Source organism: Penicillium canescens (assembly GCF_028828765.1).
Source record: "Penicillium canescens strain IBT 15451 chromosome Unknown utg000010l_segment0_segment0, whole genome shotgun sequence".
In the NCBI taxonomy this organism is placed as follows: domain Eukaryota; kingdom Fungi; phylum Ascomycota; class Eurotiomycetes; order Eurotiales; family Aspergillaceae; genus Penicillium; species Penicillium canescens.
In genome coordinates this window covers 2,223,699-2,235,851 of record NW_026703972.1, presented here as the reverse complement: position 1 = coordinate 2,235,851, position 12,153 = coordinate 2,223,699, and the positions used below count along the sequence as shown (strand labels likewise).

General features: G+C 46.8%; 5 protein-coding genes across 5 annotated transcripts; 4 read left to right on the top strand and 1 right to left on the bottom strand.

Moving 5' to 3' along the window:
• Positions 1-503: 503 nt before the first annotated feature.
• Positions 504-1,026, top strand: N7446_012431 (uncharacterized protein; the record flags this gene model as incomplete). The annotated part of the gene is made up of 3 exons (XM_058521173.1): positions 504-671; positions 721-939; positions 964-1,026. Coding segments are annotated over 3 exons (450 nt in total), but the record flags the coding sequence as incomplete, so codon positions are not given.
• Positions 1,027-2,357: 1,331 nt separating this feature from the next.
• Positions 2,358-3,022, top strand: N7446_012430 (uncharacterized protein; the record flags this gene model as incomplete). The annotated part of the gene is made up of 2 exons (XM_058521172.1): positions 2,358-2,843; positions 2,915-3,022. 2 exons carry the CDS (start codon positions 2,358-2,360, stop codon positions 3,020-3,022), a joined length of 594 nt encoding a protein of 197 aa, XP_058366538.1.
• Positions 3,023-3,030: 8 nt separating this feature from the next.
• On the top strand, positions 3,031-3,468 carry N7446_012429 (uncharacterized protein; the record flags this gene model as incomplete). The annotated part of the gene is made up of 1 exon (XM_058521171.1): positions 3,031-3,468. One exon carries the CDS (start codon positions 3,031-3,033, stop codon positions 3,466-3,468), a length of 438 nt encoding a protein of 145 aa, XP_058366537.1.
• A 1,468-nt stretch (positions 3,469-4,936) lies between these two features.
• Positions 4,937-5,566, bottom strand: N7446_012428 (uncharacterized protein; the record flags this gene model as incomplete). The annotated part of the gene is made up of 3 exons (XM_058521170.1): positions 4,937-5,029; positions 5,083-5,443; positions 5,559-5,566. The coding sequence occupies 3 exons, from the start codon at positions 5,564-5,566 to the stop codon at positions 4,937-4,939; spliced, it is 462 nt and encodes a 153-aa protein (XP_058366536.1).
• A 3,656-nt stretch (positions 5,567-9,222) lies between these two features.
• On the top strand, positions 9,223-10,346 carry N7446_012427 (ankyrin repeat domain-containing protein; the record flags this gene model as incomplete). The annotated part of the gene is made up of 2 exons (XM_058521169.1): positions 9,223-10,179; positions 10,293-10,346. 2 exons carry the CDS (start codon positions 9,223-9,225, stop codon positions 10,344-10,346), a joined length of 1,011 nt encoding a protein of 336 aa, XP_058366535.1.
• Between the last annotated feature and the right edge of the window lie 1,807 nt (positions 10,347-12,153).

The window sequence follows — 12,153 nt, the reverse complement described above, 5'->3', positions numbered from 1 at the left end:
GTCACGGGTTCCACCACTACAATATTTACTCTATGCAGCGGTACATGATATTCTAGGTGAACTAAGTATGGATGATTAAAGTCGCTGTTTCTCGGTCAAATCTAATAAGCCCGACATGAAAGAAATTGTCCGAGCTATCTTCAAGATATATTAAGTTTTTAAAGTATATTTTTTTCACAACAGTATGAAAAAATCCCGGTCGGAAGCTCTGATGTTGCGGACTTGGTGATTTCATTTTCTCTGAATGCTCGATTATCCGCACTAGTGATTAGTAACAGCCAATCATCGCTATTGAAAGTTCGAGGTATGTCGAAAACGCGCCCGCGAGTCATGACATACCCCTGATATTCTCAGCCCATCCTATATGTACGTTTCTCTCTCTTTCTTTTAAACCCTGTTTCTAGGTAACCCGTGATCAAGTACAATACTAACAGGCATCTCAGTCCCAGTACTCCTACGCTGATTCAGATCTAGGTGTGAGTTCTGACCTACTTCATTCAGATGACATTTCCAATCTTATTGGCAGCCAGACTCTATTGACCTCTGTGTCACAAGTTTCATCTCTGACTGCACCTCCCTCGCTTCTTCGTGTTTGCCTCCCTCTTCAGCAGTACTGGGTCCTCTATTCCTCTAAGCCTAGTAGCGAGATGGATGAATCCCGGAAGAGCTTTGTAAGCTGGTGGCTAACTACGGAGTTTGGATCAAAGCCCGATATACAAGACCCTATCCGTTGGGACGGGGAAAAACATCTGGGATAACTTCAATCAGGTTGCGCACGAGAAGACAGGCAAGCCAAAGGTTATGTGTACAACATGTCTCTGTACCCTTGTTCATCCAAGATATCGCCGTCCTGAGTCATCGCCAATGAATGCACATATGAAGGCAGGCCCCTGTACTCGGAAGCCTACCCAGAGGGTTGATCAACTGCTAAAACAGATGGTATGTTATTCTTATATAATCTAGACTTCATCTCTGCCACTGACCGACCCTTCCGAATCATTGAGCATACGCTGTTCAAGGATATAGTGGAGGTTATTCAGCAAGCCCCAAGCAAGGTCAATATCCCATCTCCGCGTGGTATGCGGCGTTATCTTGACTCTACAGTCAAAAGTAACCGGAAGGAGATTCTTAGAAAGCTTCCAGATAGGAGTCGCCCTTCAATGGCCCTTGATTGCTGGACATCATCCTTGCAGTAAGCATTCATGGCTATCACAGGTTACTTCCTTGATCAGGATTGGAATTATTGTGAAGTTCTTTTTGTGTTCCAGCATCTTTATAGAGCACATGCTGGTGAGAATCTAAGTAAAACTGTGATTCAGCTACTAGTTACCAAGGTTTAAAAATTCTCTAACCTTGCTAAGAAGGCTAGATATCACCTAATCAGCATATGTTTACAAAGCCATGATGGCGATAGAACTAGACTGCAACATCGCCCATAGACGGGCCTTGGGCCTCACCCTGCCGCCAATGGACTGGCATTGTCGCAGTCCAGATAGATCATGCTTGTTAGATATAAATCTGAAATTTATCACATTTACTGTGTTGCGGGTTGTGGCGCTAGTTTAGGAAATACTCTATAATGTTAGATACCATACTAGTAAGCGGAAAGATAAATAACTCAATACAGAAAATAAAAAATCTTAGTACAAAAGGGAAAAATAAGCAAGATATTAAAACAGAAAGAAACCGGAGAGGTAAAAAAAGAAATAGGATATAGAGAGTAGATAAAAAGTGAAATACGAAAAGTAATAACGTAAAGCGGAAAGAAAACTGACAAAGTCGAAATCGGACAATTACAAGGCCAGGGGCCTAAAGTGAACCGCGAAAGTCTCCACCACCAGATCGCCAACCCTTGTCCGACTCCGTAAGACGCCCTACACTGTCTTAGACGCTATCAGCAGAATGAATTACACAAGTGCTCCAAGAATAATTCAGGCTTATTCTTGCACACCCTATTAGATCGCACCGACATTGCTCGTAATTAGTGCTAGTACCTGAAAGTAGATTATATCCGGCTGTTAATACGTCAAAGAAGCCTCTAATAGTAGGAATAGCGTTGTACTTGTCCCGCGGCTACCATTTGCGCATGCTCACTTGTTATACTATCCACCTACCGTGGGGACCGGAGTAGCCGTGCCGAAAAAGGCCCTTAGGCCCGATTCTGTCATCAAAGTCCAAATCGTACCAGTGAGCTATTTTTGTTTCCTTGGAGCCCCCTGGTCGCACTACACATTCTAATAACTAATTGCAGAATTCTATACATGATCTTCTCAATTATCTGTTCTCTGCTGAGAACAGTCACATTCAGGATATACCGCCTCGCCTTCATCGGCATCAAGAAAAAAAAAAAAAAAAAAATGTCAGCCGCCCAAGTGGAAAACGGCATGGCAAAAGCCCTGGCATGGGCTGTAAAGGGAGAGCCTCGTCACGCTGGCTGGGCCCTCCAGAAGGCCCAGAAGGCCGCCGCCGAAGCTGGCCTGTCCGAGCCTTCCCTACCCACTGACGTTGTCAAGAAAATGTGGAAGGTCGTTAGCAAGAAAAGCATGGCAAAAGCCCTGGCATCCGCGAGAGAGGGAGACCCTGATAGGGCGCGCGAATTTGAGGAGGAGGCCCAGAATGCCGCCGCCGAAGCTGGTCTGTCCGAGCCTTCCCTATCGACCCGCCGTGTCAAGAAAATGTACACGGTCGCTAAGAAAAAAAGAATGGCAGAAGCATGTGCATCCGCGAGAGAGGGAGACCCTGATAGGGCGCGCGAATTTGAGGAGGAGGCCCAGAATGCCGCCGCTGAAGCCGGTCTGTCCAAGCCTTACCTATCCGCCGACGTTGTCAAGCAAATGTACACGGTCGCTAAGGAAAAAGAATGGCAGAAGCACGGACATACGCGGCAGAGGGAAACCTTCGTATGGCGCGCCAGCTCGAGGAGGAGGCCCAGGAGGCCGCCGCCGAGGCCGGTCTGTCCAAGCCTTCCCTATCCACTGAAACTATCAAGCAAATGTGCACGGTCGCTGAGGAAAAAGCATAGCAGAAGCCATGGACTGGGCCGCAAAGGGAGAGCCTCGTTTCGCGGGCTGGGCCCTCGAGAGGGCCCAGACGGCCGCCGCCGAGGCCGGCCTTTCCAAGTATTCCTTATCCACTGACGTTGTCAAGGAAATGTGGAAGGTCGTTATGGAAAAAAGCATGGCAAAGGCCCTGGTAGCCGCAGCAGAGGAATATCCTGATAGGGCGCGCAACTTTGAGAAGGAGGCCCAGGAGGCCGCCGCTAAAGCCGGTCTGTCCATGCCTTCCCTACCCACTAATGTTGTCCAGCAAATGTGCACGGTCGCTAAGGAAAAACACATGGCAAAAGCCCTCGCATGCGCGGCAGAGGGAGAGCCTGATAGGGCGCGCAACTTTGAGAAGGCGGCCCAGGAGGCCGCCGCCGAGGCCGGTCTGCCCACGCCTTACCTATCCACCGCAACTACCAAATAAATGCGAGGCCGTCGTTTTATGAAGGGATGGCCAATGTCCTTGCATATTACTTCGACGCAGCGAGAAGGACAGTGTGTATATGTGTGTAGCCGACTTTCTCTGTTAACTGCTCCCCAGGAAAACCCCGTGGGATGCCTTACAAAAAGAGCCCCGTAGAACAAGACACATAGCTTAGTCTATTTCAATAAATACAAAGGACAGCGTAATGCAATCAAAATCCCAGCATAGGCAGTACCCCTCCATAACGTAATTCACCAGTGAGCTGCGCACCACTAGTGAGCTGCGCAGTCCGGAACACATAGTAAATGCGATATATGTTACATTTATATCTTAACAACCGCACACTTGTTCTATCTAGTTACCTACCGATAACAATCGATAAGACTTATTAGTACTGTATATCAATTTCAAGGACATCGAAAGGCTAGGTGATTATCATTTCCAAATTTACCGAAAATTACGAACGCAAAAGCTCGATATTAATATATTTTGATAATTATGACAGAGAAACTCCTTAAGCTCAGGTAATTTGCTAGACACTACATAGAGAGTATTTAGGCTCAAGGAAAGATTCCTGTAGACTAGGGTTGTTGAGATATTAAGTTGTAATTTATCGCATTTACTATGTGTTCTGGACTGCGCAGCTCACTAGTGGTGCGCAGCTCACTGGTGAACTACGTTACCCTCTGCTATTTGATTTGTAACAATCCGTGTGTAACTCCCCTCGCAGGATCCAACCGCTTTCACGCTTTTTAACCCCCGAGCTGTTTCTGTCTCTTGCCACTTCTTTTCCGTAGTCGACTTTGCACGTTGCTGATTTCTTCTCATTGTTCCCTGAAGTAGGTCTTGGTTCTGCTCAAAAGAAGAAGCAAGCATTCCGCAAACGCCGTTTCTGTCGAACTCGGAACCTTCTGATGGAAGCTACCTAGCTCGCCTAGTCCATGAGTATCCTCTACGACTTTGCTAGGTAGGAGGTTCAGATTGACTGCAGCAGCAATAACATACATAGCCTAGGAATCCGTGGCCTAAGAGGTGCTTTAATAGCTTGATCTGACTCCCGAACCCTTGACTTTGAGAGTAAAATTCGCAGTCGCAGTCTAGAATGGATAGCAATGGAGTTGCGAATGGTAGTTGCTGTGAGCACTGATGTACGTTAGGTAGCTGACTCTCCTTTTTGAATGACTTTACTCTTACTGAGGCAGTTTTGTGTATCTAAAACGACAGTACACCCCGGATGACTGCACTGGTGGAGTTCCGCGAGAGGGTTCTGAGTAGCAGACGATCAGCCCCCGTGGCCGATAATTGCGCCGTAGCCAAAGAAAACTCCACTGCGGAATAGACCAAGCATATCCTGGCTCTAAGGGGCAGTAAGGCATAAGGGCATAACAATTCTTTTCCTCCGATAGCATTGACTTATAAATAGGCGTGGAACGGTAGTCTTTCCGTCGAAAAAAACTTTTATCAGCACCTATTTGGCGGGAGGCAATTCTGCGGTCGACAGGGGCCCGCTAGGTTCACCAAAGAGCCAGCCAGTTCGGTATTTTCCGAGCTCTTTTTCAGGCTGATATATTTGCATCATATTCTCATCGAAATACAACTGCCACGCAATCTCACCCTCTGCGCACCATTCTGGCGTGCATAGAGCACGTTCATTGCAACATAGAAGTCCACCGTTCGTCCCATCAGCTGCTTTAGTCCGCACTGGTCATAATAGTCATTCCAGGACCACAGTCTCTTTACTGTCTCCAGAGCGTATCGGGAGATCTTAAACAAGGTCTCCATTTCACCCAAGATCAGCCAGATCCTCAACACGTCGGTCGTCTCCGCGCGACCACGCCACCAGTCGACATTTTTCCAGCACCGAGCAGAGCGCCGGCGTTTCGTTTTTTTCTGCAGTTCTTCGTAGGCAGCGATTCCTTCCTCCCTTCGGATGACGTTTCCAGCCCAGTCCGTGGAATAGCTCCCGGTCGAAAGTCTGGCAGAGGAAATGGGGGCTTATCAGCCCCGAAATTGCGAGTCTTAGCCTTTCGTGTCTCACCTCTAACTTGATAGAAGAGATCATTTAGACGCTGGATAGCTGTTTCGCTCACAACGTCATCGTCGTCTTCGATGCTCGTCCGCACGTTGATGGCTGGCGAGTACTTGCGGCCTTCCGTGGTGGAGAACTCGGTCAACGCCCGGGCGAATGCAACGGTGAAATATATGATCTGCTTTCCCTGGTTTTATTCAGCGACGCCAGAAATACTTGTGCCTGCCCGCTCTTCTCTGTTCAAAGTTGGCCGCTAACGTATGCCACGGAAGGGAGTGTGCCTGATAGGCCATGGCGCTCGGGGTAAAAAATATGTGGTAGGATGTTTCGAATGTCCCACTTCATAAAGTATAACGTATTTCCCAAGCGAGCGCCGCACCCAAGCGAGCGCCGCACCCACGCGTCATTCTCGCGTTTTATACAACTCTCTCTTTTTAAACCCCCACCATGCCACCCATTCCTTCTGAATCAGCCGAAAAACGTATAGAACAAGAGGGCAGGATCCTCTTAGCAATTGAAGCTCGAAAAAATGGTAAAAAAAGCTCTTTGCGTCAATTGGCACGCGATTTCGACGTACCCGACCGTACGCTCCGTCGCCGCCTAGTAGGCGTCAAAAGTCGCGAAGAAACCCGCGCCAACAGCCATAAATTGACCATTTTGGAAGAGGAGACGCTTTATAATTGGATTGTCTCATTGGATATACGCGGAGCAGCTCCTCGGCCGAATACTATACGAGAGGCGGCCAATTTACTGCTTGAGGGCCGTGGAATTCAACCAGCTAAAACAGTCGGTAATAACTAGGTCTACAATTACATCTAACGGCATCCCGGCCTATCTACTCGGTTCTCACGATCCTACGATTACCGGCGAGCTCAATGCGAAGACGTGAAGATAGTCACAACGTGGTTTAACTTCCTTCAAAGTACGATCATGAAATACGGCATCCTTGAGGAGGATATCTACAATTTCGAAGAGACTAGCTTCGCTCTCGGCCTTACAGCTACTACAAAAGTTGTGACGAGGACCTCCTACGGTCGGAGATCCCTTTTACAGCCTAGAAATAGCGAATAGGTGACGACAATTGAAGCAATAGGCGCGTCGGGGTACGCGTTACCGCCATACGTTATTTTTAAGGGCAAGGTCTTTATGAAGGCATAGTTTAGCGATAAAGACCTACCAGCGACCTAGCTTTTTGCGGTTAGTGAAAAGGGATGGATTACGGATTCTATAAGCCTTAAATAGCTTCAAAAAGTCTTTATCCTATCGACTATTAGCCGTACGAAAGGAGTATATCGTCTCCTCGTTATCGACGGACATAGCAGCTATCTTACGCCTTGATTTAACGAAATCTGCGCCCAAAATAATATCATCACGGTCTATATGCCGGCGCATTCATCTCACCTTTTACAATCTCTCGATATTGGCTATTTTAGGGTATTAAAGCGGGCTTATAGTGAAGTGGTTGAGTCCTAGACAAGGCTTAGCATACACCGCGTCGATAAAAATGACTTCTTAGAAGCATACAGAACGGCCCGAATCAAAGCATTCACAGAGTCTAATATTGTGAATAGCTTCGCCAGCGCTAGTATCAAGACATTCGACCCACAGCGCGTCATTTCAAAGCTTGATATTCGTCTACCTACCCCTCCAAGACCACTAAGCAATAGCAGCGATTCAAGCCGCAATTAGACTCCGAAAACGCCGCATACTATCAAGGAAGCGAAGAGACAGGCATCGTCTATTAAGAAGCTTGCTTCTAATAAGCCAGTACGTCTAGGAGAGGCTCTAGACCAGATAGAGAAAGGCTGCCAGCTCGCCATACATAGCTTCACGATCGCGAAGTAGCAAATTACCGATTTACTCGCCGCCAATGCGAAGACAACACGTAAAAAGCGGCGTACAAAGGCTCGAATAGCTAATAATAGTGCTCTATTATATCAGAAGCTATAGAGCGCATTGGTGGACTAGAACAGGTGGATGAAGCGGAATTCAACCAGGCTGGCAGCCCATCGCCGACGCCTAATCCGACCAATGAGAGGAGACCACAGCGATGCAGTCTCTGTAAAACGCCTGGACATAAGAGAAATCGGTGCCCAGAGAGGTCTGAATAGCTTCAATTTTAATGAATACAAATTCTGGTTGGAAAAATTGAATAACAATAGTAGATGTAATAGGTGGGGTGCGGCGCTCGCTTGGGTGCGGCGCTCGCTTGGGAAATACGTTATATAAGTAAGTATTGTTGGGGATTCATGATGTGGAGGAGACTGAGCGGAGGCAGCCAATAGGTTACGCATGATTCATCAGGCCTAGTATTACGAAGATCGGCAAGCGCCGCGTGTTCCTACTAGGCACGACTCTGTTCCCGAACCCTGGTCTTAGACGCTCGAGTCAGCGGTACGAGTCGAAGGGCCTAAGGCGACTCGTCAGGAACCTCTGATGTCTAGTAAGGTCCGAAAACATAGCGTAATGATCAGTATGGCAGAGGTACGAAAAGATGCCTTACTATCGAGCCTTGCCTATCAACCTGACCCTGGATGGACCCCAGGGAAGCACGAGGCTCTATTGAAGCAGCTGCGAAATGCAGAAGGAGAATTGTTGACAGATTGCCAATTCAAGCGCTGCCTTTGTTGGCTGGTTTCATGGAACCTCATGGAAGTTCTCCTCTTCTATTCTAGGACCATGAATCTTTTCTACTGGTATCTTGAACGAACTAGTAATATTACGCGGTATGTACAAAACCTGTCATTTACTCAATAACTACATCTGGATTAGCCCACCATGTGATTAGCGTTTGAAAGAGCATGCAGGTGTTTCTGATATAGAAGGCAATAAGGGCCGCGACTGTACGGTATGTCGTACGCCCCGTAGACCCAAACTGGGCGGTGTAAAAGTAAGGAGGAAGTATCTGCAGATATCAAGGCGTTCAAGGGTAAAAGGTCTGATCTCATTCGCGTTTATTCTACTAAGGACAAATAGAGATAAAAAACACAAAGTAAAAATGACAAAAACTAGAAACGTAGGATCAGCGAATCGAAATTCCGCAACATGAAGAACAAAGTAAAATAAGGGTAAAAAGTCACAGAAGAAACAAAGAAAAATGACCTGACCCACCTATGCGCCCGCGCGCCAGATAGTTGAGAAGGGAAATAATTAAAGAGTCATGAAGCTAGATCTTTTGTTAGGTAGCACATAACTGCTACTGCTATCACTGTTTAGCACAAGGAGAGAAAAGCTAGGGATAACCAGAGTGGTTTCTTTAAAAAAGTCGAACAGAAGAAAAGAATGGAAAAAAAAAGAATGAGGAAAAGAGAAAATAAACAAATGCTCCACAAATTTCCGCAGTGCGAATGCCAAGCCCTATATATTAACGCGTGTACTCTTATGTACAAAAGCGTATCAACATTGTTTTCTGCTGATATAGGAATTGGCGAGTAAGTCCACCACCGCTCTCTTGTTGGCCCATGTACCATTATAGCACCGTGGATCTAGACCAATATTCGCTGGCCAGTGTGTCCTTTTTGGCGTAGAAATAGAACAGGCTGACTGAGAACTATAGGGTCTTAATCAGTTGCATGCCATTCGCAGAGCAAATCCAAAAATGGAACCACATAAATAATCAAGTTTTCCAGATTACTAATCTACTAATATATATCTAGAAAGTATCAGATGCAGCTTAAATGCGCTGGTTGGGGTGAATTTCAGCAGAATTGTGATCACTTTTCATAATGGAACCCCGAGCCTCCCCAAATGACTACGCGTTATTCCATGACGATCTATCGAATGAAGTCAAACATAACCTACGCAAATGGCTGGACCTTTCGCCGGGTGAAGAGACACCAAAGGCATATCGCAATGCTTTAGAAGTTGCCGCGCACCTAGGTGATACTGCCATGGTCAAGAAATTGCTTGCCCCTGTGCAGTGCTCCCAGGAGAAGCCTCGTTATGGATATCCACTCCTACTCGCAACCCACTCAGGATGCGTCGAAACAGTGGAATTCCTTCTAACGAAGGGCGCAGACCTAACGGCCAGCATAAAGCGCACAGAGATTGAGGAGACACCCCTCGATATTGCGTGGAGTCAGAACGATCCGCAGATGTTGATGACGTTGGCAGATCATCTGATGAGACATGAATATAATAGTACACCAGAGGTTCATAAAGCGCTTGGCAAATGTGCCGAGCATAATGACAAAAACCGAGTCGAACGATTACTTGCAAATGGAGCTGACCCCAATTTCCAAACTAATGGCTGCAGTCCTGCCCTGGTATCTGCCGCCAATGGCGGTAGTGTAGCAATCAGTGGCATTCTATTGAAGGAAGGAGCTATTGTGGATTTAAGGTGTGATACGTCAGGTTGCGCCGCTCTTGAAGTCGCTGCTTGGAAAGAAAACGCCGAACTACTGAAATATTTACTGGAAAGCGGCGCCAAGCCAAACAGCCACAACGACGGAGGTCCCCTAATTGCTGCAGCAAAACGGGGAAAGCTTGAAATAGTGCAGGCTCTTGTAGAGAAAGGGGCCTGTGTGAATGTTGCAAACAGTAAAAGGGAAACGCCTATAGGAGTTGCCGCAAGCCTGGATAAGAAGGATGTGGTCGCATACCTGACACCTTTCGCAGATTTTGGGTTCGCTCTTAAAAGTGCCTTCGACGAGGGTTACTTTTATAGCCAGAATCAGCAGCACGTGAGCCGAGTCCATTCTTATACTGGAACGAAACACTGGCACCTGTTGTTGCAGTGCAATCTTGCAGTATTGAAGTACAAATCTGGTTCCGTAACAACTGACATAACGACCAGCTGGGCATTCATTTTCGTGTTGTGCTTTCTTTCGCAGCTGATATAGGTATATGAAACCTCTTCACTTAATACTGATGATGAGGCCAGCATGTTTGTGTCCTGCAAAGAGTGGTAATTCATGGCTTCTGGCATGCGTAACTCTATAACCGGAAAGTAGATTAGGTGTACAGAGAAAATTATCTAGTATCAGATATAACGTCTAACTGTAGTGGGCAAGCACAATAGAAAGAAAAAACTCAAAGCCACATCGGCTCCTTATGTGGCTAGCTAAGCCACTAAGAGTAAGAGGGTAGTCATATGGGGGTGGGTCCAGTAGGAATTGGCCCTTATGGGAATTCCTATAGGGCCTTAGTAATACGGACATGGGACTAGATTTTGGCTAGTCCCTTGGGAAATGTCAATGTCTAAATGAATTGCCAATTATGAACACCGCAGTGGAGATTTGTACGCTCGAGCGTGCTCATTGGCATGCCGCCAGTCACAGCCGCAATCAACATCTCTTAGTTTCAACGGTGCCCGGAAAAGCAGTCATTTGAGTGTGGAGCTACTTACGGCTATGCGCAGTTTACGATAAGTCTTCTAAAACCGAGACTGAGCATGCTTTGATAACGTTCTCCTACTTTAGTCGATATCGGTCATTCAAGCGGTCCATGACACTCTGTATTGGACGACGCGGGTTGGAAAACGTCTTCTCTATTACGAATTTTCCCATTCTTTTCTTGGTCAAAAGACACGCTGAAAACAGAAGATATCAGCGCAAGGACAGGTTCCATCAGAATGAAGGTGGATTTCTCAGTCTGCATAAGAGTTTTTCATGTGAGCTTGCCCTGCTACATCATCCCTCGTAAGGTCCAAGACTTTGGGTCGACTCTCACCGTAAGGCGATATCACTACATTGGCCAACCTCAAATCAGATGTGCCACTCCGACCAGGAATCACTCTTCTCAACGTAACTCTTGATTTCGCTGACAGTCAATTCCAAGCCCTCCAGTTCCAAGGTCAGAAATGTTCGGGTATATTCCTGTTCTACTCAGTCTCGTCGCACGTCAATCCTGTATCACCTCTCCATGTTATTCGCAAATTGCGAGTGTAGGCCATCGTCGTCACCTACAAATCCTTGTCGTCTAGCTTGAAGTAGCCTCGCAAAAAAGCCAAATCCTCTGGAGGGGTTCGACCATCCGCCGGACCTGGTCTTTGACTATTAAGTAAGATTGCCAGGCTGAACATGTGTGTATATAGCTATGGCCGACGCAGTATAGCCTTACCGTCGTTAGATTCCGACAACACAGATAAGCACCCCATCCAAGTGTGAGAACACCCCCATGAGCAATAGCCACGGCCACTCCGGCGACCAAAGGAATGGCGATTTTCACACCGATGTATGCAATCCCACTACCGAAAATAGTAGTGGACAGCCTTTCCTAGCCAGATATTTGGCTTTTCTGCGATCTTCTTCATCAAGGGATAACCGGTATAAAAGACTTGTTTGTGCAACGCAATGGGTTGCATGGTCAACTATGTTGGCCAATTCTTGGTCATCGGTTCCGTCTCGGTGTTGAGGTCAGCGAGGTTCTTAGGTTAAGGAGTCGATTGCATACCATGGAGAGACTTGATTGCTATTTGAAGTTGTTCTGTGGCAAATACGAAATGCCTATAAATAAACAGGACATCGAGAACTTTCCTGGGCTTTAATTGCTCCTATTGATCGGGTCATGACAACATTTTTCTCCTTACAAGTCAATACCCACAACATCTTCAATCTAGGCTCGCTGGCCTTGATGCAATTTCAGAACACCTAGCCCTCCCTCTAGAGTGGCAATATCTCCGTTCGTGGCATCGGTTTGAAGACAATTGCAGACAG